At 43.7% G+C, this 27,160-nt stretch overlaps 1 protein-coding gene across 5 annotated transcripts in view; it reads right to left on the bottom strand.

Annotated features, from left to right (window-relative positions):
• Positions 1-27,160, bottom strand: part of TP53BP1 (tumor protein p53 binding protein 1) — a 68,508-nt gene that overhangs the window by 18,382 nt on the left and 22,966 nt on the right. For all 5 annotated transcript variants that reach the window (XM_067555383.1, XM_067555380.1, XM_067555381.1 and 2 more), the window contains 6 exons: positions 25,443-26,727; positions 5,968-6,087; positions 5,028-5,264; positions 4,407-4,464; positions 3,385-3,477; positions 625-1,132 (listed from right to left, as the gene is read on the bottom strand). In XM_067555383.1, the coding sequence (XP_067411484.1) occupies positions 625-1,132; positions 3,385-3,477; positions 4,407-4,464; positions 5,028-5,264; positions 5,968-6,087; positions 25,443-26,727 (2,301 nt within the window). The remainder of the gene's footprint in view (positions 1-624; positions 1,133-3,384; positions 3,478-4,406; positions 4,465-5,027; positions 5,265-5,967; positions 6,088-25,442; positions 26,728-27,160) is intronic.

Genomic DNA, 27,160 nt, shown 5'->3' on the forward strand with positions numbered 1-27,160 from the left:
CTGTTGCATGAAAATTAGCTGTAAAGGTACTGATTGGTTGAGTTACCTCTGATATCACGATGGTCTTGACAAGTCATAGATACATGCCTTACTGTAGCTGAAAGCCCCTGGTGCCACACTGGTGTAATTTGTAAAATCAAAATGGCTGAAAACTTAAAAACTGGACTAACACAAAATGAATCCCAGTGCTGACTGAACCTGGTGACAATCTGAACAAAAAATTCTCAACCAGCTGTTTCGTTTGTTTCACACTGAATCAGGCCCCCTCCCACACACATAATGGGGGTTGCAGCCTGGGCCAGGCCCCTCAGGGCCTCTGGGCCCCGTAAAGTGTACCCTTTTCCCCACTGCCCCCATGTGGGGGCCCTGGCAACAGATGCCCAATATTCTACTACACAGCTCTTCCCCACCCACTAAGATGACTTCTCCACTGTAGTCATGTGCAATCAATACAGACATTTCTGGCACATTGAATATTTAGGACTGGGGATGCAAAGTAAAATCACCACAAGGGCACTTTATGACTGGAGTATTATTTTCATATCTAATGCAGTAAAGACTTCCGTTTCAGATCCTAGGTGCTGAAATGAAGTACAAGCGACCCAACATATTGCTCATTCTCACCTGGCTGTGCAGAGACTCAGTGTCATCTCCAGAGGCATTCACAAGCTTCTCCCCACTCTCCTCAGTTTGGACCTTGGCATCCTGTTGACCAGGCCTCTGCCCAGCCATGCTTGTTCCCACTTCTACCCGGCTGCTCACTCCCTTCATTGTCTGTGTTGCTGCTGATACAGCAGCTGGGGCCAAGAGAGACTCCCCTGTAGTTTGAACCTCTTTGTTACTGGTGCCAGCCCATGTTCGTTGGCCTTTATCCCTCTCATGGGCTGCCACAGCCTTACTCAGATTCTCCTGTATGCTCTTCCCTTCCTTTGTTTGAGTCCTTCCAGTATCAACTTCCACAGCCTCTCCCTCATTTGCATGGGATGGCTGATGTTTGGAGTCCTGCTCTGTGGGCTGAGAAACTTTAATCTGCCCACAAGGGATGTGCTTCTGGTGCTGCTGGCACTGCCAAGCTCCAGGATCTTCATGCAGCTCCTCCTCCTGTGTGCTTGGGAAACTGAAGAGATTCCCCCTGCAAACCAATCACATGCAGATCAATATTAAGATATTCAAAGCAATAGGTGCCCAAGCACCTACCACACTCAAGCAGGACTCCCCATGACTTTTTATGGGATGTTCATTTAATAACTTGTTGGAAGTGCATAAGAATTACTTAGTTTTATGCACGGAGAACAGAGTAACTGATGGTTTTGCTCCAACCTTCTTCTAGCTAAACACTGCAGTGTTCTTGTAAGTGCCAATGTTCCTTTGAATTGTCAGCACCTGCAAAGTGACCCAACCAGTGGCAAAGATGACATTTAGCACTAGCTAAAAGCATTAACTAAAGTGGGTTTTGCTCCTGGTATCCTACAACAACTAGACACAATCCTACTGGTAATTATCACATCTTCAGGAACTACCACATTTTATTGTACCATTCTTCTGTGTTAAATTGGCTAATGACAATGAGAAAAGTGCCTGGGAAGTAGTGCACAGGAGCATACACTATTATTTCTAAAGTTTTGATTAGACATGCTCTAACTTTTGCTGATTGACCATTTGCTTCAACCTACTCCCACACTGATTCTCAATCTCTTCACCTCAGCCTCACTCCACAACTATCCCTCAGGCATTCCTTCCCTCCCTCTTTTCTCCTACTCTGTTCCTGTCAACCCACTCCCTTTCCTTGTATTTCCATGTGGCTAACCCCCAATATACCCCCACCAAAAAAAGGTAATGAAACTAACATGGCATTGATCACTATGCTAGTATCTCTTATCCATTTCCCCTACCTTTTCTGTCGGTCTTGTCTAGATAGAATATAATCTTCTCAGGGCAGGGACTATCTACTGCTCTGTGTTTGCATTACATATAGCACTATGGGACCTCAATCCTGGTTGGTTCATAGACACTACCATGACAAACATGATTAATAATGAATAATACTGTCCACCAAGTATGTTAATCTACTGTCTGTGAGAATCCACATTTGACGAAGTGGAGATATTCTTGGGGTTCTCGGAGTGCTGTGTGCACGCACCTCAGTTCCCCCCATACGTTACTCATGTGTTTTGGTGATGGGACCCAGGTGTGTGATCATTGCAGGAGCCACTAGAGGGCAGATGGGCCTTCTCCAGTCCATGTACACAAACAATCACCAAGATCACCTGCCCGGGGTCAACCAGCTGCAACAGGTTGTGGCAGGCAGAGACAGGAAGGGGTAGACAGCTTGCCCGGGAAGGAAACAAAAGACTGGGGAGGGGCAAGGGGATGGAGTTGCTGATGGAAGGGCAGTCCCCCATAAGGGGGCTCAGGAGCAGGGTGTAAGAATGGGCTCTGAGGCTCCCTAGTTGGTTGCTGCTGTAACCTCTAATTAATCTGCTAACAAAAGTATTTCTACGCTGTGATCCTGAGAACTGATAAACCCTTCTGATTTCCATGCTGGTTGTGAATCGCTTCTGACTGCGGGTACATGGCCCCTTTGAACTCCCCAGAGTCCCATCCAGGGGGACTCACAAGGGGAGGTCAAGCAGAGCAGAGGTGCTGAATGCTCTGAGGACAGATTCAGGAGGCAGCTGCACTGGTGTGTGGAGACCCGGGAGGAGGGTGGGAGGGAAGGGGGCTGGCCAGACTCCAAACACTAGAATCCTGACTGGCTTCACCCCCAGTGGTTCCAGAGCACTGTTCCTGCAGGACTTCGTCACACCATGCCCCTGCAACCTCACTCCCAAATCAATAGATGTCAAGCAAGGTGCAAGAGTGAAAAAGTTCTGGGTGCTAGTGGCTTAAACAGCTATACTACACTGTCTTCCAACAGCTAGTGATGAGCACCTCTAGAACCCTTTTATTTTTCTTTGGTCATAGCCAGCTACATGAATGAAAAAAAAAAAAAAAAAAAAACAGACTTGGCAAGAACAAGAAACAGCTCATATGGCAACCAATTAAATATAAAAAAAGACTGATTTTGGCAGGATAAGCAAAGGGCAGGGAGGCAATAGTACTCGAAAAGATGGCTTCTGAATGACCCCCACCTGCAATACTGTCTTCAGCTCCGGGCAGCTCAGCCATCTGCAACAGCAGCACTCCTCAGCTCAAAGTTCAAAGCTAGAGAGCAGCTTGCTTACTGCATGATACACACCTAGCAGTCATAGTATTGATTATATGCACACACTGATCCCCACCTCTCTCTAAAGGTCACCCCAGAATCAGTAACACAGCACAGAGCTCCTTAGACATAGGACCTCATCACAGGGCCAAACAAGGATAATATACAAAGCTCTATACCTAAATGGAGAAGCAGGAAGATCATGACCTCTGGCCTCATCTTCTCGCCGGACTTCACAGACACGACTGAACACAGACAGGGTCTTCTGTGAGCTAATTGTATAGATTAAAGAAACAGGTCGCAAATCACAGAAAATAAGAAGCACTGTCATTGGAAAGGAGAAATATCTAAAAATCACTAGAACCAACAAGTAGACTGGCCTTTAGGCTGATTAATTTGCTGTGCCATAAATAAGCAAAAAGCAGTTGGAGATGGCCAGAACTCTCCAAGGTCAAGAGACAAGTGACATTTGTAAAAGGACGTTTTCTACATCCCTTTTCTCTGGCCCCTTCTTCCCAGCCAGGAGAAACTCAGCAGCTTGAGAGACTGCAACAAGCATGATGTCAGTATTGCACTTGCTTTCCAGAAATTACAGCAGCATTGTCCAGTACTCCCTCACTGCGGGTAGGTGACAATGTTAGATTATTTGCACCTGACATTTTAATATCGTCCTCTTTCCAATGTGAGCTGATACAGCTTTCGTGACACAGTAAAAAATATCTAAGATGATAGCTCACAACATACATGAAAGGTCAAACTCGGCCCACAGCTAGGAAGCTTCCACACACTCAGAAAAATGAGTGATGGCAACACCCACAGTGGCAAAGATCTCTGAATAGCACTTATTTCAGGATTTCCCCTGCCCCAAGTTACCTGAATCTCTCTCAAGCATTTGGTCGGCCCCCATTTGGCCTCTCCACTCTTGCCAGAGCCATGTGGGGCCAAGCAAGGCAGGAAGTTAGCAGGAAGCCCATAGGCCAGAGCAAAATTGCTGGTGGGAGCACTTAGCCAAGGTGAATGCCCTGCACCAGAAGTATCACTGCAGGTGCCAAGGGGTTAAGGCAGAAGCAGTGGCTGAGCCAGTACCATGCTGCTGGGTCTCATTTTAAATTTATTTTTTCTGCTGTTGGTAGATGATCATTTCTCTCATTACCAAGAACTTTGCGTTCAACTGTTCTGCTTAGCAACAAGCATCAGTTACCTGGCAACAGCCCCAGCAACAGCAGAGGATCCATTTTTCCTTTCACTGGCTGCAGGCTCTGAAAGAAATGGGGGAGGGGTAGAAAGAATCCTGTTAGCATCACACCTGAACAACCTCCCTGCCCCCCTGAGCTCTGCAGCTAGAGGGGTTGAGCAACAGGAGAGAAGACAGATATGAAGCCCTCCCATTCCTTTCTCAACTTCCCACTGCAACCCTTAGCCTGTACCAATATTTGAATAGGTTAAATAGAGTGACCAGAAGAGCAGCATTCAAATACTGAAGTTACTTTTTTCAAGAGAACCAATTGGGATCACACCTCCTAACTGCCCCCCAATGCTGTTGAAACACATAAACCTAGGCCCATGCTTGAGGAAGGCCTCCCTCCACCTGGAAGTGCCTCTGCTTTGCTGCAATAGCAATGGGACACCAGCACTCCTCTATCCACCCAAGTGGGAAGTTACTGCCCAAGGGAGCTAACAAAGGATTCCGGTGAGAGAAGGCCAGCAGCTCTCCAAATGAAGCAGACTCAAAGCCTTGTCAAGTGACTGGCACTGGATAGATGTATTCTAGGGTCAGGAGACAGTCAGAACCTACATATTCCCCAGGTTTCCATTCCCTTACTTTCCAGACTGAACGGCAGACTCCCCTCACTCTCCTCATTCACAGGGGTGACAAGACTCATTCGAAGGCACAGTTTTCCATTAGCCTCAGATGCTGCAGCCGAATCCCCTTGTTCACACTCTTCCAACACATCTGCTGATGCCATAGCACTCTCCACAGTGACATCATTGGTCCCAATGCTGCCCTCTGCTGTGACATCGCTGGCTACTATGGTTCTATCTGGACAGCTGCCATCCACTAAAATGAGGAACGAAAGAAGGCACAAAACACAAAAGTTAAAATGGCCAGTGTAGTTTTTCCTGCATTGGTTTCAGCTCTCTGTGGGTGCCTACGATTGGCCCAATTGTATGCTCAGTGGCAACAGCATAGCAGTGGAAGTTCCTATCAGGCTACCCTTAGGAGTGTCTCAGGGATTCAGTTCTGTAGTGGTGACAACAGCCTTAGCCAAAGGCCAACTACTTGCATCATCCACTATAGATAACAGTACAGAAGTTACATCGCCAAGTCTTGCAGCATATAGGGTGCTGCCTCATGAGGCAAAAGAGGTAAGTGTAGGAGATGATCTTGCTTTAGCACAAGGGAAGAGATTAGACTATCTATCTGAGAGGGCCTTTTGAGTCCTATTGTCAAGAGCCTATGACTGACATATTGCCATACATATCAAATTCATGGCAAGATGACACAAGACTGTCACACCCACCCGTGATACATGTGAGACTACATAGGAAGGGGGGAAATGTTTGGTTGGATGCATGAGTGACCAGGGACAAAATAACAATGGGAAATTGTGACAGGTGAACATGCCCTGCTCACAGCACAGGGTCAGTCAACGCCTGCTCCTAAGTTAGGTTTAAGGCTTCAATTAAGTCCTGTATCAAGACTCAAGTCAGCTTCCAAATCCGCTGCCATTTCAAAAGTAGGAAATTCTATTCAAACTCACCAATAGGAGTACTGTGTCTTCTGGGTCCCATTTTAAGCTGGCCAATAAGAGATGGGGTCACACTGGTCAAGGGCTGAATGACATCACCCTCCTTAGGCAGAATGAAATGAAACAGTGTTCCTTAAAGAGAGATGCAGAATTAGTTATCTGCAAGAGAGGTCTGTACCTGCATATGTGCGGAGAGCACTGGAGTTCACCGGGGATAGGGAAGAGTTCACCCTACTTCTGCCGTGAACTGGGACACCCCAGTGCGATGTTTGGAGAACAGATCAGGCAAATGCTGTCCAGTAAGTAAATTCCTGATCTCAAGATGGCCACATCACTGAGGTCTTCACTATTCATGTTTTTTCACCCTACAAATCTGTCATCCCAGAAAGAATTCATTGGTGGGAGTCTTGGGCCACAACCATAGCGTCATACACCTACTTCCACACTCTAACAAAAGGAGAGATTAATTATGCAAATCTGGGTAGTGGTTTTGTGATGTGCAGAAAGAAGTGCTATGTTCAAGGAATGCCCAACACTGTAACAGAAAAAGAGGTGGGGGAAGGAATGCAAATTAGGACTGAAGCACATGAGAGGAGCTATGTGTAGGAGGGAAGGTGAAGCTTGAAATAATACCCTGAAGACAAAGCACTATTTTGTAGTAAGTGCAGAAGGCTTTACACATCTTAACCTTACACAACAACTACCTGCCCCCTGTACAGGTGCAAACATATTTATGAGACATGACAGCATGGCATTTAAGAGAGTTACAGACCACAGCCATAAAAGTTCCCCTGGATAGAGAAATTTGAGGGAAGTGAAGTGAGAAAAACAGTTGAAAAATGACCAACTAATTTTACATCATTTAGGATTTTCAACTACAAGACATAGCTTGCTAGGGATGGGGAAGTACTGGAAATGATGTGCATTTGATGCCACTAGAATAATTTACAGTTGCCATGGCATAAAGGGGTGCTGCCATAGAATCTGATCACACTGTGCCCCAGAACAAATGGAGTTCTGATCACATGGCTTTCATGAGTAGAATGCCAAGATCACCACCTGAAAGGTAAATCTCTTTTCTTGAATAAAAGTTATTGAGTTTTTAAAAATAATGTTCAAGTCACATTTAGATTCCAAAAATTATTCAAACCTTCTCACAAACTGAATTATCTTAGAGAATACACAACTGAGTCCAGCAAGACTAATGGAGCATACATTCAAGAAAATTATGGTTGAATTACTTAGAGTTTTTCATATTTGACTTTCATACTTCACAGCTATAAGGAAAGTTGTTAAAATGCATTGAGAAGAATTAAGGATGGTTGATTAATACAATAGTAGTAGAAAGAACAACCATCATTTACATGTGTAAAAACAAAATCAGCCACAGATTACCTGGCAATCACGACTGCTTAACCACAGTTGGATAATACACAGGAAAAAAATGGTTAACCAACCTATTCTGTAACTCTTATTCACCAAGATGTGTGGCACATGTCCAGTCCACTCTAGATGTGCACACTATGTGCACCAGCTGAGTTTTTTTCCTTTAGCGGTACCCATCAGGGTGGCACATAGCCCTCCGCTGCCTGGTACTGCTGCACAATGGTATGAAAGGTTAGAGCTTTGCCCAACCCCACTTCGTTCTCTCTTACCAGACAGACTCCAGTTAAGAGGGGAAGGAGGGTGGGTCATGGAATGGACATGTGTGGCACATCTCAAACAACAGTTACAGGACAAGTTAGTAACCATTTTTTCTTTGAGTTATTGTACATGTCCATTCCACTTCAGATGATTCAAAAGCAGTTCAATCTGGAAGTGGGATCGGAGTCCACCTAAATAATGACTGAAGGACATGTCAAAATCTGGCATTATTTCTAGCCTGTTGAGAGATGGCACAATGAGATGCAAACGAATGCACTGATGACCAAGTTACATCTCTACAAATGTCCTGGATAGATATTTGAGCTAGAAATGCTGCAGAAGTTGCTTGCGATCTCATTGAGTGTGCTCACACTCTGCTTGGTGTAGTTTCTCTGACAACACTGTAGCACAAACATATGCAGCAGGAAATCCATGATGAGATTCTTTGAGATGAGACTGGATCCTGTCCATGACTATCATGAACAGTCGTGAGGATGACCTAAAAGATTTAATCCCATCCAAGTAAAAAGCTAACACTTCCCTGACATCCTAAGTGTTACATCTCCCCTCATCCTTATGAGCATGAGACTTAGGAAAGGAAGTTGTTAAGTACACTGCATGATGGATGAAGAAGTGAGAAACCACTGTGGTGAGAAATTTTGAATGAGGGCATAAGTACCTTGTCCTCCTAAAAGATTGTGTATGGTTGGTCAGATACTAAGGTGCTCAATTCTCCTGATCGCCTCACAGAGGTAACTGCCACCAAAAAGGCTACCTTCACTGAAAGATGAAGCAACAGGTAGCTGGAGGTTCAAAGGGTGGGGACCCAGTACCATTGTTAGTATCAGGTTTAAGTCTTGAGGGAGAATAGGATCCTCTATTTGGGGATATAACCTGTCCAGACCCTTCAAAAACCTGAGTGATGTGGGATTGGAGAAAAATAAGCAATCATCAACTGGATGATGGAAGCAGAGATAGATGCCAGGTGAACCCTAATGGACCTAATAGAAAGACCTTGCAGATTCATGTATAACAAATAGTCCAGAACATGCTGTATAGGCGCCTGGAATGCAGAAACATTTTTTGCTGAGACCACAAGGAGAATCATTTCCCCTTCACCAAGTGTACCTAATAAAAGGTTTTCTGCTGTTCATGAGTACATTTTGCACATCCCTTGAACACCTAAGGCATTAACCATGGAGCATCTAGGCTATAACATGAACAGCAACTGGATTGGGATGAAGGAGATGACCATGGTCCTGTGAGATCAGGTCTTGTTCTGGCATTAACATCAATGAAGTGCTGGCAGACTTGCTCAGCAGAGTGGAAAACCAATGCTGACGAGGCCATACAATGCTGAGGATTATGATAGCATGATCCTGCTTGACTTTTAATACTACCTGGGGATGAGTGGAACTGGAGGGTAAGCATACATGAGTTTGTCTTTCCAGGCAACAGGAAAGCATCCATCAGGGACCCTGAACTGTGACCTGCTCTTGAACAAAATTACTGACACTTTCTATTGTGATGAGCTGTAAATAAGTATATGAGGGAACTCCCCCAAGCTTGAAAAATGAGTCACAATATCAGGCTTGAAACATCACTCATGACGACTGGTAAAAGATCTACTCAAGCAGTCTGCCAGACTGTTCTGGACACCTGGAAGATGGAAGGCTTGAGATGAACTGCGTTGGTGTTGCAAAACTCCCAAAAGCAGTATCACCTCTTGGCACAGATGAGCCAATCTGGCCCCACCCCATCTGCTCAGGTAGAATTTCGCTACTGGATTGTCCTTAAGAACTTGACATGGGGAAGGAAAGCGTGTCAAGCTAGATGAATGGCTCAACTCTATCACGTTTATATGGAGAGCTAAATCTTGTCCTGACCAGAAACCTTGATCTGTAGATTCCCCAGATGGGCTCCCAACCTAGGGCAGAAGCATCTGTAACCAGAGTCAATATGGTATATGTGGGAACAAAAGGAACTCCCACACATAGCGATTGGGTCCATCCATCAGTCCAAAGAGGCTGAGATCCCTGTGGGTACTTGGACCAACACGTCAAGTGGGCCATGAACCAGAGAATACAAAGAGTTCAACCAGCTCTGCAATTTCCTGAGACGAAGCATGGCCAAACCACATAACTACATGACGCTTCGGGTCTAATGAGATGGCTGCCAGTCTGGAACCTGGATTGTGGGAGGAAAGCCCTGGCTACTGTAGAATCCAGGATTGTTCCTACAAACTCTGAACAGGGTAGAAGACTGACTTTTTCTTATTGATCAGCAGTCCCATCCCTCTGATTATGGACTGGATCTTGGCCACATTGAATTCAACCTGGCTCTTGGACCAGCCTCTCATAAACCAGTCATCCAGGTACAGAAACACCTGAACCCGTTTTCCTTAGGAAACGGGCATTACTACTGCCATACATTTTGAAAATACTTGGGGGACCATAGATAGGCCAAAGGCAGAACAGTAAACTGATAGTGGCATTAGTTGACCATAAATCTGAGGAATCTCCTGTGGCTCTGATAGATTGCCAAATACAAATGTGTCCCCCTCAATTCAAGGGCAGTGTACCAGTTGCTGGGATCCAGTGAGGAGATAACCAGTGCTAGGGTAACCATGCCAAAATTCATATATATATTTGTTTAGCTTTCACTAGTCTAATATGGCTCTGAGACCTCCTTTTGCCTTTGGAATTAGGAAGTAGTGTGAATAAAACCTTTTCCCTCTGAGAGATGAGGGACTGCCTCTATGGCTCCCAGCCTGAGAAGAGACTAGACCTCCCAAGGAGAACTTCCTTGTGAGAGTCTTCCCTGAAGAGGAATATGAAAGGGGATGGGAAGGATGAAGGAGGAGGGAGGAAAAGAAAAACTGAAGTGTGTATCCCAGTTCCACCACGCTTAGGACGCACCTGTCTGTGGTAATATGGGTTCAAGCACTTAGAGTGGAATAATTTGCTAGAAAAAACAGGTATAGGAGAAGCTGGCATAAGGCAAACTGGTAAGCGGTCTTCAACAAGACAGTAAAACAGACTGCAATGCATTCCCAGGCTGTCTGGATGACCTCATAGCAGATTAAAAATGAGGGGAAGTGGTCTCTTCCTATGACTCTGTCCCTCCCAGACTGGTCAGTTTACCTAGGCATAAAGGGTTGGTAACAGTAAGATGACTGAGGACAGTATTGCTTCTTTTTAGGGAGTGAAGTATAAATCCCCAAAGATTTCAAAGTAGCTCTGGATTCCTTCAGCCTGTGGAGTTTATTGTCAGTCTGCCGGGGAAAAAGGGTCTAGGGTTAAGGAGTGAAGTTCTGGAACAGCCTTCCAACGGGAGCAGTGGGGGCCAAAAGCCTAGCTGACTTCAAGACTGAGCTTGATAAGTTTATGGAGGTGATGGTATGATGGGATAGCCTAATTTGGCAATTAACTGATCTTTGACTACTAGCGGTAAATATGGCCAATGGCCTGTGATGGGATGAGTCCTGAATTACTACAGAGAATTCTTTCCGGATGTCTGGCTGTGAGTCTTGCCCACAGGCTCAGGGTTTAGCTGATCGCCATATTTGGGTCAGGAAGGAATTTACCCCCAGAGCAGTTTGGCAGAGGCCCTGAGGATTTTTCGCCTTCCTCTGCAGCATGGGACACAGGTCACTATAAACTATGACTTGAGGACTTTAATAACTCAATCATAGGTTGGGGGGTCTATTACAGGAATGGGTGGGTGAGGTTCTGTGGCTTGCATTGTGCAGGAGGTCATAATGGTCTCTTCTAACCTTAAAGTCTATGAGAGTGGGGGTAGGACTCCGAAATGTTCAGAGGAGCACTCCTTACTGAAATGGATGTGCTTGGTGCCCACCCCGAGCAGAAAGTCTCCAAAGGTGGACCCAGGGCAGCCTCCACGAGAAGGTGACAACGCTTCACCTCCCTATCTTTTCTAGTTTGGGGCTTAAAGTCCCTGCAGAGCTAGCATCTGTCTCAGATGACCTTCACCCAGGCACGTTAGATACTAAGAATGAGGGTCACTCACCAGCATGGATTTTCTGCAGCCAGTGCAAGGCTTAAATCCCAGAGACTAAGGCATCCCCCAGTACTCACCCTCAGGACCCAGAACAAGCAGGAATCTACAGATCTACTAAACTATGTTAAATCTACACTAACTATACTATACAACTACAAAAATCAAGCACCAGCTATATACACAAGAACAATTTCCCTGACGAGGGCGAAAAACACTTGCAGAAGCAAGCTAACACACTTTGACCATTGACCCCAGGTGATCTGAAGAAACCATCACACAACAACATGATGCAGCAGAGGGCACATGCACCATCCTGACAGGTATTGCTAATGGAAAATTCTCTGATGCTGGTGCACTAGGTGTGCACACACCTAAAATGAAATGGACATGTGCAATCCCTCAAAGAATTTCTGATCCAAAGAACAGAACTCCTGCTACTGGAGAATCTGCATTAACTTAAGGCTTCTCTCTCTTTTGCAATGTTTAACCAATAGGGGATAACACAAACATGATTGAATCTGATTCCATCCAGCAGAAGTAGAGAAGCATGTTAAGACATTATCATATCGGCCAAGCAATAAAGATGGGGGAGGGAGGAGGGGCAGAAGGAGTGTCTTGTTAATCCAAAGACCAGACTCCCCAATGAACAACAATCTTTATATGGCACTGAGCTCACTGCCAGCTCTGAATAAAATAACTACTACAACACCACCACCACCACAAGGTGTTCCTGAATGTTTAGAGGCCACTAAATCTCCATGGCCCCAAGAACCTCTACTTTCTTGACCAAACCTTGAGCTGCTTTCAAAGCGTTATTTTGTTTTCAATCAATCTTGTCCTACTGTCAGATATCTAGATCCAGTCTAATAAAGGAATTGCTGCTTTCCTGTGCTTGTACAAGTCCCTACTGAGGCAAAGCACAAGGACAGAATAGAAATTTAGAGGTGGAAGGGACCTTGAGAGCTCATCTAGTCCATCCTCCTGTGCTAAACCAGGATTAAGTTCACTTAGAGCATCCATGACAACTGTTTTTCTCTAACCTGTTTTTAAAAGCCTCCAATGATGGGATTCCACAACTACCTACATAACCTGTTCTACTGCTTAACTATCTTTACACCGAAAAAGTTTTTCCTAATAGCTAACCTAAACTAAGCTAAGTACTTCTTGTCCTACGTTCAGTGGACACGGAGAACAATTAATCATAGTCCTCTTTATAACAATCGTTTACATATTTGAAGACTTATCACATTCCCTCCTCAGCCTTCTCCTCTCTAAACTAAATAGGACAAGTTCTTTCAACCTTTCTTCATAGGTCAGGTTTTCTAAACCTCTTATTTTTGCTGCTCTCCTCTAGACTCTCCAGTTTGTTCATCTCTTTCCTGAAGTGTGTTGCCCAAAACTGGATACATTACTCCAGCTGAGTCCTCACCAGTGCCAAATAGAGTGAAACTTTACCTCCCATGTCTTACTTACAACACTCTTGTTAATTTCCAGAGGGGTAACCGTGTTAGTCTGTATACAGCAAACACAATGAGAGTCCTGTAGCACTTTAAAGACTAACAAATTAAATTTCTGTAGGCATAAGCTTTCAAGGGCTGCAACGAAGTGGCTGACGAAGTGGGTTGCAGCCCACGAAAGCTGATGCCTACAGAAATTTAATTTGTTAGTCTTTAAAGTGCTACAGGACTCATTGTTTTTACTCTTAATACATCCCAGAATATTAGCCTTTTTCACAACCTTGCAGGACTGCTGCCTAGCAGGTTGTTCCCAATTTTGTATTTGTGCATTTGATTTTTCACTCTTAAGTGCAATACTTTGAACTTGTCTTAATTGAATTTCATCTTACTGATTGCAAACCAATTCTCCAATTTATCAATGTCATTTTGAATTTTAATCCTTTCTGCTGATGTGCTTGCAACTCCCTCCCATATTGAAGTCATCTGCAAATTTTATAAGCATACTCTCCACTCCATCAGCCAGGCCATTAACAAAAATATTGAATATTACTGGATCAGGACTGAACCACTTGATAGGCCTTCTCCGTTTGACAGTAAACCATTGATAACTCCTCTTCGTACAGTCTTCCAACCAGTTGTGCACTCACCTTATAGTAGTTTCATCTAGACCATATTTCCTAGTTTGCTCAGAAGAATGTCATGCTGGACTGCATCAAAAGCCTTACTAAAATCCAAATATATCACATCTATTGCTCCCTCTATCCACTTCTAGCCCCTTAAATGGATTAAAAGATGGCTAACTGGTAGGTCTCAAAATGTAATTGCAACCAGGGAATCATCATCAAACGGGTGTTTTTCTGGTGAGGTCACACAAGGATCAGTTCTTGGTCCTATACTATTTAACATTTTATCATATAACACAAGAACCAGGGTCATCCAATGAAATTAATAGGCAGTAGGTTTAAAACAAAGATAAGGAAGTACTTCTTCACATAATGCACAGTCAACCTGTGGAACTCGTTTCCCGTGGATGTTGGGAAGGTCAAAAGTATAACTGGGGTCAAAAAAGAATTAGAGAAGTTCATGGAAGGATAGGTCCATCAATGATTATTAGCCAAGATGGTCAAGGATGCAGCCTCATGCTCTGGGAGTCCCTAAACCACTGACTGCTAGAAGCAGGAACTGGATTACTTGATAAATCACCCTGTCCTGTTCACTCCCTCTGAAGCATCTAGCACTGGCCACTGTCAAAAGACAGGATACTTGGCTGATGGACCATTGGCCTGACTAAGTATGGCCATCTGTACGTTCATATCAATGACCTCAAAGAAAACACAGAATCACTGATAAAATTTGCCAACATAGAAATTGGGGTAGTGGTAAATAAGGAAGAGGACAGGTCACTAATGCAGAGTGATCTGGATCACTCAGTAAGCTTGGTGCAAACAAATAATACGTGTTTTAATACAGCTAAATGTAAAAGTATACACTTTGTACCTAGAGTATACTCTTTGTACCTCAAGTGTATAGGCCATATTTACAGGAAGGGAGATACTATCCTTGGAAACAGGGACTCTGAAAAGTACTGGGAGTCATGGTGGATAATTAGCTAAACAATGAGCTCTCAGTGCAATGCTATGGCCAAAACAACTAATCTGATCCTGGGATGCATAAACAGGGGACTCTCGAGTAGGAACACAGAGGTTATTTTACCTCTGTATTTGGTATTGATGTGACTGCTACTGGATTATGGCCAGGTCTGGGGGTCCAATATTCAAGCATACTGATAAACTGGAAAGGGTTCAGAGCTGAGCCACAAGAACGATTAAAGGATTAGAAACATGCCTTATAGTGATAGATTCAAGGAGTTCAATTTAGTTTAACAAAGAGAAAATTAAGTGATGATTTGATTACAGTCTAATTGTGAATAAGTATTTAATGATGGGCTCTTCAATCTAACAGAGAAAGGTATAATATGATCCAGTCACTGGAAGCTGAAGCTAGACAAATTCAGACTGGAAATAATGTGTAAATTTTTAACAATTAAGGTAATTAACCATTGAAACAGTTTACCAAGGGTCATCAGGGAATTCTCTATCACTGACAATTTTCAAAATCAAGACGGGATGTTTTTACATAAGAACATATGAATGGCCATACTGGGTCAGACCAATGATCCATCTAGCCCAGTATCCTGTCTTCCGACAGTAAACAATGCCAGGTGCTTCAGAGGGGATGAACAGAACAGATCTGCTAAAAGATTTGCTCTAGGAATTATTTTGGGGAAAGTCTGTCGCTTGTGTTATACAGGTGAGACTAGAGAATAACAGTGCCTTCTGGCCTTGGAATCTATGAATTTCCATACTCCACCCCCAATCAAATATTCACAGACATAACACTTCTCCATGTCACTTTTCCATATCATTAAATAATATGATTATATCTTCATCCTACTTTCAAACTCCAAAAGTCTCTTTTCATTCACTGGACTGTTCCATCCTATAATATGGTCATGTGTCTCAAACTTTTCACCAAGTATGATATTGAAAAGAGACAAATCACATGCAGTGATCTCGTTTCATCCAAATTTCCCTCTAACATGGACTTCATCTCAACAACTTCTGTTCAGGCATAAGGAAATCGCCACTTCAGGTATGTCTACACTACAATTAAAAACCCATGACTGGCCAATGTCCTCTGACTTGAACTACCAGGGTTCAGGCTATGGGGATGTTTAACTGTGGCATAGACGTTTGGGCTCAGGCTGCAGCCTGAGTTCTGTTACCTTACCACCTCGCAGGGTCTTAAAAGTCTGGGCTGCAGCCCAACCCCACACTGCAATTAAACAGCCCCTTCACCAGAGCCCTGCTAGTTTGCGTCAGTTGGCACAGGCCAGCCGTGGGTTTTTAACTGCAATGTAGACATATCCTTCCTTGACCTTTCCAACCAGGGTCACATATTCCCAGCAGTTACCATGGTCCATATCACAAGAACTGAGGAAAAGGGGAAGGAACCAAAACAAATATAAAGAAGGTGAAAGAACTATCAGGAAGAAGGAGCTAAAGATGTCATAAAAGGCAACAAAAAATATCAGTAATTCAGAGAACAACAACAAAATTAATTAAGGGGTTAACGAGACTGACCAAGAAAGATTCAAAGAAATTAGTATATCTTGGCTAACTGAAGATTGATGGAGGAAGTGAGAGAAAAGGATGAGACAAAGGTATACAAGTCTTTGAAAACAAAGAGGGAGCGGTGCTATTTAGAGTAGTTCGCAGTGATGGGCTGAAGTTAAGCAAGGGAAATTTAAGCTAAATGTCAGGAAAACTTGAGAGACAAGGTGGGTGAGAGGTAAGTAATATCTTTTATTGAGCCAACTTCTGGGGGAGTGAGGGAGAGACAAGTTTGAGCTTACAAAAAGAGCTCCTCTTCAACTCTTCTGAAGAACATCCCCTCCTTCAGAAGACCTGGAAAAATGTCTGTGTAAGCTCAACCTTGTTTCTCTCTTACTCCCACAGAAGTAGGTCCAACGGAACATAGAACCTCACCCACCTCGTGTCTCTAATATCCTGGGACCAACACGGCTACAACAACATAGGAAAATTTGACAGTGACATCTATTACATTATGCCTAGTTTCTTTTTAGAAGAGCTAAAAAGACTAATCACCCGAACAAACACTATAGAACAGGCTGTAGGGGACAATCCTGCACAGGCCATTCATCCACAGGGCATGGAATTTATTTAGTCCAATATTTTTGTTTGTTCCATTGGCCAATCCCAGACTGGACTATCTGCATATACCTCCCTGCGGAGCAGTTAATTTAGTTCAACAGAATTATGCAGCCTTGTAAGATCTGCCATGATCACAGCAATATACATATTGCTATAATGGAAACAAACCAACAAAGCAGTGCCTCATCTACACAGAAAATCATTGTGAAGATTTAGATAAGACTAATTTGGCATAACAATCTTTGCAGAACTGTATAAAGATGACACGCACAGACACATATTGATAGTCAATGTTTCTAATTCCTCACTTTCATAATCACCAACTTCAGAGCGAGAGGCAGTACTAGGACAGGAGGAAAAATGTATTTGGTTCACAATGGGAGAACTGTTGTGAATACAATTCAAACTGAATTCCATTAATATATACAGAAGAAGAAATGTATTGCTAGGGTCAGTGGAAAACGGTTCTGCGAAATATTGGGATTTCACTCTTCTCTGTAGAAGGCACTTTTACTACATTGAAATGGCCAAAATCTTGTAAAATTTGCATAAATATGGTGGCTGGGGAAAAAAAGAACAATCAATGGAGAGTTACTCGATTTCTGAATCAACTACTATTCACTTGTTAACTTTTTTGTATAGCAATCTCTCAGACTGTCAATCCTGCAAAGACAACTCCAGAACCCCAAAAAAAACCTCATTTCTGATTTAGCGCTGAAATATCAAGATTACTATACTACTGACTTCTGATGAAACTTCACTTTTATATCTTTTCAAATGAGTGAAATTCCTAAATTTGTTCTTGTATTTTAAATTTTAAAAATTTGAAAGGCAGATTTCCTGCAGAATTTAGGGGTAGTACTCCAGTGTTCTTGTTTAATGACTTAACAGAGCACTAAGTGAAGTAGTACTAAGTGACATGAAGGAACAGTCTCAATAGCATTAAAAAGAAAAAGTTGATGCGTACATATGTAAGGGTGTGTCTACGCTGCACACTCCTCATGATGGAATGTAGAATACAAATACTTTATGCCCCTCTAGTATTGCTATAAATAGGGGTGTAGATGGTGGGGCACTGCTTAGGTGAGTAAAGACATGCCTGAACCCTTAGGGAATGTACCCTACGTGTCTCTCTGTGCACCCAGAAAGTGCCTCCCCCATCTACACTGCTATTTTCAGCAGCATAGCGTCCTGCAGCCTTCCCCCTGCTGAAGCCTTTCCCCACCACAGAGAAAGGCGCTGGCAGCAAGGAAAGGCACCAGGAGCAGGGAGCCACTGGAGTCTATCCCCACCATAGGCAAAGGCTCTAGCAGTAGGGGAAAGTTCCAGCAACTCCCTGCAGCAGAGAAAGGCCCTGAGTTCCTTTCCCAGACCTGAAGAAGAGCCTCATATCCTATATTATTTATATTAACGTTCACTGTTAGTCATCCAATCAACTGCTAATCTTTTTGGTGAAAACAAACAAAACAAGCATTTAACATTTTGACTATTGCTGCATTTTCTGCTACTGTCTTTACCTGCACTTGCTCTGTTCTTAGTCTACCTCTTGCTTCTAATGAATTTGTAAAATGGTTTCTTGTTAACCTTAATGTCCCTAGCTAGTGTAATCTCATTTTGTGCTTTGGCCTTTCTAGTTTTGTCCCTACATACTTGTGGGTTTTGTTTTTTGTTTAATATTCATCCTTCATAATTTGACATAGTTTCCACTTTGTGTGATTTTTTTTTTTTTTTTTTTTTAAAGTAAGTTCAGGTTGAAGATCTCAGGGTGGTCTCTTACCAGATTACTTATCCTCCCTCCGCATTGTGATAGTTTGCTCTTGTGCTCTCATTGATGTCTCTCTAAAAAACTGCCAATTATTTTTTCCCTTAGACTTCCCCACAGAATCTTGCCTACCAATTTTCTGAGTTTGCTAAAGTGTAACTGCTTGAAGTCCATTGTCTTTATTTTGCTGGTTTCCCACCTACCATTCTTTAGAATCATGAACTTAATCATGAAATGATCACTTTCACCCAAGCTGCCTTCCACCTTCAAATTCTCAACGAGTTTGATCCTATTTGTCAATAGGATCTAGAACAACCTCTCCTCTAGTTTTCTCCACCTTCTAGAATAAAAAGTTGTCTCCAACTATTTGTTGCCATATTATTTTCCCAACTAATACCTGGGTAGTTAGTTCAAATCTCCCATCACCACCAAATTCTGTGCTTTGGATGATTGTGGGGGGGTTTTTTGTGTTTGTTTTTTTTAAACTAAGCCTCATCTCTCTCTTTTTCCTGGTTAAGTGGTCTATAGTAGACCCCTAACATAACCCCTTGGTTTTTTTTACCCCTTTTATCCTTACCTAGAAACTTTCAACAGGTCTGCCTCCCACTTCTATCTTGACTAGGGTGATCAAATAGCAAGTGTGAAAAATAGGGACAGGGTTGAGAGTAATAGGCAACTATAGAAGTCAAAGCCCTGAATATTGGGACTGTCCCTATAAAATCAGGACATCTGGTTACCCTAATCTGACCTCAATGCAAATATATTCATCACTGATATACAAGGCAACATCTCCTCCCTTTCTTTCCAACCTGTCCATTTGGAACAAGTTGTACCATTCTACACCAATATTTCAGGATACGTCAGGCCCTGCCCGAACCCTTAACCTTAACCTTAACCAGAAGGATTGATGAGAACATCACTTGAGCGCCCAAATACTTCACCCTCACTCCCAGTGCCCTGTAGTCACTTCTGATCTGCTCAGGGTCAGACCTCACAGTATCATTGACCACATGAATGAATCATAGAACTGTAGGGTTAGAAAGGACCACAAGTGTCATCTACTCCAAGCCCGTGCCAAGATACAGGATTCGTTGTGTCTAAACCATCCAGGACAGATGACTATCCAGTCTCTTTTTGAAAACCTTCAGTGAAGGAGCTTCCATGACTCTCATAGACAGTTTGTTCCATTCTCCTACTATTCTTACAGTTAAATTTCAAGAAAAACTTCCTAAAATTGCTATGCTGTAGTTTGAACTGATTGCCTTTTATCCTGCCCTCTGTGGCAAGAGAACAAATTTTCTCAATCTTTTTTATGGCAGCCTTTCAAGTATTTGAAGACTGCTACCATGCCCCCCCTTAATCTCCTTTTTTGAGAAGATAAGAGATTTTTTTTAGACAAAGGGAATGCAGTGGATCTAATTTACTAGATTTCAGTAAGACATTTGATATGGTTCCACATGGGGAATTATTAGTTAAATTGGAAAAGATGGGGATTAATATTAAAATTGGAAGCTGGACAAGGAACTGGTTAGAGGGTAGACTATAATGAGTCATACTGAAGGTGAACTGTCAGGCTGGTGGTAGGTTACTACGGGAGATCCTCAGGGATTGGTCTTGGGACCAATCTTATTTAACCTTTTTATTACTGATCTTGGCACAAAAAATGGGAATGTGCTAATAAAGTTTGCGAATGATACAAAAGGTGGGAGGTATCGCTAATACAGAGAAAGACCGGGATATCATACAACAAGATCTGGATGACCTTGTAAACTGGAGTAATAGAAATAGGATGAAATTTAATAGAGGAAATTGCAAGGTCATGCATTTAGGGACTAACAACAAGAACTTTTGCTATAAGCTGGGGACAAATCAGTTGGACGTGACAGACGAAGAGAAGGACCTGGGCGTATTGATCACAGAATAACTATGAGCCACCAAGGTCATGTGACCATGAAAAAACCTAATGCAGGATGCATCAGGTGAGGTATTTCCAGTAGAGATAGGGAAGTATTAGTACCGTTATACAAGGCGCTGGTCAGACCTCATCTGGAATACTGTGTGCAGTTCTAGTCTTCCATGTTTAAGAAAGATGAACTCAAACTAGAACAGGTGCAGAGAAGGGCTACTAGGATGATCCAAGGAATGGAAAACCTGCCTTATGAGAGCAGGCTCAAATTGCTTGGCTTGTTTAGCCTAACCAAAAGAAGGCTGAGGGGAGATATGACTGCTCTCTATAAATACATCAGAGGGATAAATATCAGGGAGGTAGAGGAGTTATTTAAGTTCAGCACCAGTATGGACAAGGACAAATGGATATACACTGGCCATTAGGAAGTTTAGACTTAAAATTAGACGAAGGTTTCTAACTATCAGGGGACTGACGTCCTGGAACAGCCTTCCAAGGGGAGCAGTGGGGACAAGAAACCTAGCTGGCTTCAAAACTAAAGCTTGATAAATTTATGGAAGGGATAGTATGATGGGACAGCCTAATTTGGCAATTGACTGATCTTAGATTACTAGCAGTAAATATGCCCAATGGCCTGTGAAGGAAAGTTAGATGCGGTGGATTTGAGTTACTACAGAGAATTCTTTCTGGGTGTCTAGCTGGTGAATCTTGCCCACATGCTCAGGGTTTAACTGATGGCCATATTTGGGGTCAGGAAGGAATTTTCCCCAAGGGCAGATTGGCAAAGACTCTAGGGTTTTTTTTGCCTTCCTCTGTAGCATGGGGCACGGGACACTTGCTAATAGATTGTCTGTACTTTGAAGTCTTTAAATCATTATTTGAGGACTACAATAACTCAGTCTTAGGTTAGGGGGTCTATTACAGGAGTTGGTGGGTGAAGTTCTGTGGCCTGCATTGTGCAGGAGGTTAGACTAGATGATCATAATGGTCCCTTCTGGCCTTATAGTCTAGTCCAGGGGTCGGCAACCTTTTGGAAGGGGGTGCCAACTCTACCCCCGCCTCTCCCACGTGCCAAGCACCCTGGCCAGGGTGTTAGCTGGGGGGAGGGGCTGCAGGCCAGTTTCCTGATCTCCCCTCTTCTCCCCCTACGGCAGTGGCGTACCTGGGGGGCCACCAGCCAGGCCCTTCTCTGAGAAGCCAGCCACCTATGACATCCCTGGCGGCCACTCCTCCCCCACGTGGGTCCAGCAGTGCCCTGGCTAGGGGGCAGGGAGCAGCAGCCGCTATGTGGCTCCTGGCCAGGGCCAGTGGCGCACCGACCTGGCTCCTCAGCCTCCCATCCTCCTGGCCCCCACCTGCCACGTGGGAGAGGAGCAGGGCTGGAAGGGGGAGTGGCTGCTGCGCGGCCCGGCTTTGGGGCCAGGAGTGGCGCAGTATGCTGCTCAAAATGGTCATGCACCATAGGCTGCCGACCCCCTGGTCTAATCTATGAAATGTCTTCAAGTCGCCTGGGCCTAATGAAATGCATCCTAGAACACTCAAGGAGCTGACTGAGGAGATATCTGAGCCATTAGCAATCATCTTTAAAAAGTCATGGAAGATAGGAGAGAGTCCAGAAGACTGGAAAAGAGCAAACATACATCTATAAAGAGAGGAATAAAGGACAATCCAGGGAATTACAGGCCAGTCAGTTTAACTTCAGTACACCCAGAAAGATAATGGAGCAAATAATTAAGCAATCAATTTGCAAACACCTAGAAGATAACAAGGTGATAAACAGTCAGAATGCATTTGTTAATAATAAATCATGTCAAACCAAACTAAGTTTTCTTTGACAGGGTAACAAGCCTTGTGGATGGGGGAAGCAGATGTGGTATATTTTGACTTCTATAAGAACTAGTCTACACTTAAAACTTGCAGTGGCACAGCTGTATTGGCTGTATGTAGCTATGTTGATGGGAGATGCTCACTCACCGACATAGTGCTGTACACACAAGCTCAGGGGTCTGGTTTTTTTTCTCATCTCTGAGCAACAAAAGTTTTGTCGGCATAAGTGCTAATGTAGACAAGGTGTAAGGCTTCTGGTACTGTTTCTCATGACCCTCTTGTAAACAAACTAAAGAAATAAAACCTAGATGGAGCTATTATAAATGCATGAGTGCATAAATGGTGGGAAAGCCATTCTCAGAGAGTAGTTTATCAGTAGTTCACAGTCAAGCTGGAAGGGCATATTCAGTGAGGTCCCGGAGGGATCAGTTCTGGGTCCAGTTCTGTCTAATATCTTCATCAATAATTTAGATAATGGCACAGAAAGTACCCTTATAAAGTTTGTGGATGATACCAAGCTAGGAGGTGTTGCAAGTGCTTTGGAGAACAGGATTAAAATTCAAAATGACCTGGAGAAATGGTCTGAAGTAACCAGGATGAAATTCACTAAGGACAAATGCAAAGTACTCCACTTAGGAAGGAACAATCAGTTTCACACACAAAAAATGGGAAATGACTGCCTAGAAAGGAGTACTGTGGAAAGGGATCGGGGGGGGGGGGGGGGGTGTCATAGTGGATCACAAGCTAAATATGAGTCAACAGTGTAACACTTCTGCAAGAAAAGCCAACATCATTCTGGGATGTATTAGCAGGAGTGTTGTAAGCAAGACATGAGAAATAATTCTTCTGCTCTAACGCCATATTGATTAGGCCTCATCTGGAGCATTGTGTCCCGTTCTAGGCGCCACATTTCATGAAAGCTGTGGACAAATTGGAGAAAGTCCAGAGAAGAGCAACAAAACTAATTAAAGGTCTAGAAAACATGACCTATGAGGGAACATTAGACTAAACAAACCCAATATTTTCAAAGAAGAGAAGACTGAGGGGGGACGTGACAACAGTTTAAGTATATAAAAGGTTGTTAAAAGGAGGGGAAAAAAATTGTTCTCCTTAATCTCTCAAGATAGGACAAGAGGCAAAGGGCTTAAATTACAGCAAAGATAGTTTAGGTTGGACATTAGGAAAAGATTCCTAACTGTCAGGGTAGTTAAGCACTGGAATAAACTGACGAGGGACCTTATGGAATCTCTGTCACTGGAGATTTTTAAGAGCAGGTTGGATGGACACTTGTCAGGGATGGTCTAGATAATGCTTGGTCCTGCCTGAGTGCAGGGGACTGGACTAGAAGACCTCTCAAGGTCCCTTCCAGTCCTACGATTCTATGATCTTTTAGGAACTGCCAGCCCCTTTGATTCCTTTTTTTCCTAAATGGAGTCTCCATGGCACCTTGTCTACTATTTCTCTGAGTTGGTTGAAATCTGCCTTTCTGAAGTCCAGTGTCCTTGTTTTGCTGTTCTCATGTCCTCCTTTCATTAGGATCTTGAGTTCTATCAGATCATGATCACTTCCTCCCAAGTTCCTGACTGCATTTGCAACTAGTTCATCCTGGGTGATCAAAACCAGATCCAAAATGAATGACTCCCCTAGTTGTTTCCTCAACTTTGAGGTCAGAAAGTTGTCCCCTATACATGCCGAGAACTTGCAGGACATATTACGTTTTGCTGTATTAGCCTTCCAACAGATATCAAGGAAGTTAAAATCCCCCATTTATGCTAGCTCATGTCTGTTAGGTAACAAGATTAGCTGCTTGAAGAATGCCTCATCCAATTCCTTTTCTTGATTTGGTGGGCTACCACACCTACCATAACATCATTACTATTATTTTATCTTTTTATCCTCACCCAGATACTCTCAGTAGGTCTGCACTCACTTCCTCTTGGACCTTGGAGTAAGTGTATACATTCTTGATGTACAGCACACAAGCAGATTGGGATAGTAGTCAGAGGGCCAGATTATCCTTGGCAATCCTTCCATAACGTCTCATATATAGGCCCATGGCAGGAAGCACACCTCCCAGGATCCATGTCAAGTCAGCAGATGAATGCTTCCTTTCCCCTTGGAAGGCAGACTACCCTTTGTTTCCTCTTGGGAGTGGTGGCCGTGACCCTCCCAGCCTTGGAGGTACACATCTTCTCCTCCAATTCCTCCTCCCCAGGTGATGTTATTGCAGTCCTCTCCAGTTGGATTGCTTTTTCAATCTTGTAAGTCTCCACATGCATATAATTCAATGAGTTCCTGATGTGCATGGATGCTCCCCAGCCTAGCCACCTCCTCTTGTAGCTCTCCCACCTGCTGCCAAAGATTGTACCACTAGGCATCTCCCATGCTGCATGGTCTCTCCAACCTGGGATTCTATGATAGGGAAATAAAGGCCGGTCTCTGCAAATACACAACAAGAGTTGGATCGAGGCATCCATGGCTAGGTTCTCTTTCTGAGTGCAGGTGGAGGAGCCACGAGCAGCGCTAATACTGGTGATGCAGTCTTTCCAAACCATGGTGATTTTATTTTCTCCCTCCTACAAACCCCCGCCTCTGTCTAGTTTATCTTAAAAGTGACTCTTCGTGGGATTCTCATCTACCTCAAAGCTACTCCTTTCTTCCCAACAAGAGGAAGTTCAACATTTGAGAATGCAAAGAGGAGGTGGTTATGAAAGTGAGAGAGAGACCAGGAATGACTCCCACAGGAGTCTTCTACCCTCCATACTTCATTTTTTCAGTAGGAACAAAAGGAGAGTCCCAAAAATCCTTGCGCATTTGGCAGTGTCAGAGCATTCTGTGTTTTCAAGGTTGTGCGACAGCAGTATCATTGAACGGGTGGTTAGGAAAGAAGGAAACAGGAATCCACAGTAGTTACCTTACCCTCCTCAACACTATGAGCACAAGCAAGAAGAAAAAAAGGCATTTTATGCAAGTAGTATCAAGTCCTGGAACGTCTCTGCACTTAAATATCGCAGCAACACAATTTGCCCCTTAGATAACAGCCCTACTGAGGAAGCTTTGAGGATTACACAAAGCTGCTCCTCTGCATTACAAACACACATTAGACAGAGCAGAACTACTACATTAAATATCCTTACCACTGGATGGACAGGGGGATTGGTCAGATGCCCTCTCCTCTTCCTGCTCCAGATTACTAGTCTTCAACTGTTTTTCCACTGCCTTCTCCAAGGTCATCAGAGATGGCTGCTGGCTCTCCAGCAGCGTTGCTGGCACCTCATCCCCTCTCTGTAAAGGAACTGGAGGTGCTGGCTGATCCTTCTGCAACGGCTTCAATTCCAGATCACTTTCAGCTTGACTCATGTCCACTTGACTGCCTGGACATTTTTTGGTACATGATGCCATTTCTGGGGCAACATCCACTGTCCCCTGGGGCCATGAGCCATCCTGTTGTTTCAACGACTCTCCCACAAAAGGCTGATGGGCAACTTCACAGAGCTTTGGCACATTTTCTGGAGCAGCCTTTAGGGACAGCTCCTTCATGCTTTTCACTTCAGCAACCACATCAGAGTCTTTAGAGGTTTCTTTTTTCCTGATCTCTGGATCCATCTGTACCAACCTGTGACTTAGGTCACACAATTTTTCTGAGTTTTTGCCGAAAGCCTCACTGGATTCCACTTCCAGGTTTTCATGTTCCTTAGTTTCCCTTGGAAGAATCAGCTCCTGAGACCGTGTTAGAGGGTAAGAGGATCCCTCTTCGTTTAGCTGCTTCTCTTCTGCCTGCTTCTCTCCTCCTTGTTCTTCACATTGAGTCTCAGGGACTGCTTCAAACTCAGACCCTTCTCCTGATAGGTTCTCCTTGATCGCAGTCAGTGCTTCTTGATCCAGAGTGCATGATGAAGTCTCAGATTGAGCAGACAGAGCTGCAGCTGTCTGACTTCCAGAATCACATGTGAGATCAATACAAGCCATCTTTACTACAGACCCTTCTGCCGCTACACCTTCGACAACAGGACAAATGGTAGGTTCTCCTGTAGCCTGCACAGCCTCCCTTTTTGGCTTTTCACAGTTCTCACTGAGCAGGGCCTGGCTGCTCTCACTCAATCTCAGATGCATGCTGTAACTTTCTGTGGAACAGACTTTCAGCTTTAAAGCTTTCAGTGTAGAGTCAATCTTCACCTGTGTTTTCTCACTGTCTTGGTTGGTTTTCAGAGAGCTTGTGTTGCCTTCTGTCTTTGTGGGCTGGCTGCATTCACTTGCAGACAGCACCAGTTTATAGGAATCCTTTGTCTGTGACAATACAGGATCTCCTGTGGAGATCTTTGACAGAGCTTCTGTGGTTTCAGAGTCATCTGCTGGCAGGCATGAACCTGGTAAACCTCTACCAGGTTTCTCCTCAAGACTTTGAGTTGGAATGAAAATATCCTAAAAAGGATTAAAAAGAAAAATAAACAACTCTACAGTTTACATTCTTCTACACAGACTACAGGCTTGGCATCTGACCCATCCTTCAGGGTATGCAAACAGCACAATCAGCCCTATCTCCTAGTAAGGGACTTAGTTCAGGGACAGAAAAAATTCAACCAGACAAGTTTTAAGGAGACTATTTTCCACTTATCCAAGCAACAACTGCCCTCCTGTTTTGAAGAGGCAGGACCATCATTCATTATCTCAAAAGGGATAACTGTGCAGTCAGAGGTGCGATCCTTGATATCCCCTTGATCTCACATGCACCCCCCCAACAAACACATGAAAGGGAGAAAGGTACTACATTGCCAACTGGGCACTAGGAAGCTATAAAATGTGCTATATTAAGTTTTTCAATTGCACCAACCAGCCAGAATATCTGAGCACCAAA

The sequence above is a fragment of the Emydura macquarii genome, unplaced genomic scaffold (genome assembly GCF_026122565.2).
Source record: "Emydura macquarii macquarii isolate MOO-44397 ecotype Brisbane River unplaced genomic scaffold, CSIRO-AGI_Emac_v2 contig_1644, whole genome shotgun sequence".
NCBI lineage: Eukaryota > Metazoa > Chordata > Testudines > Chelidae > Emydura > Emydura macquarii.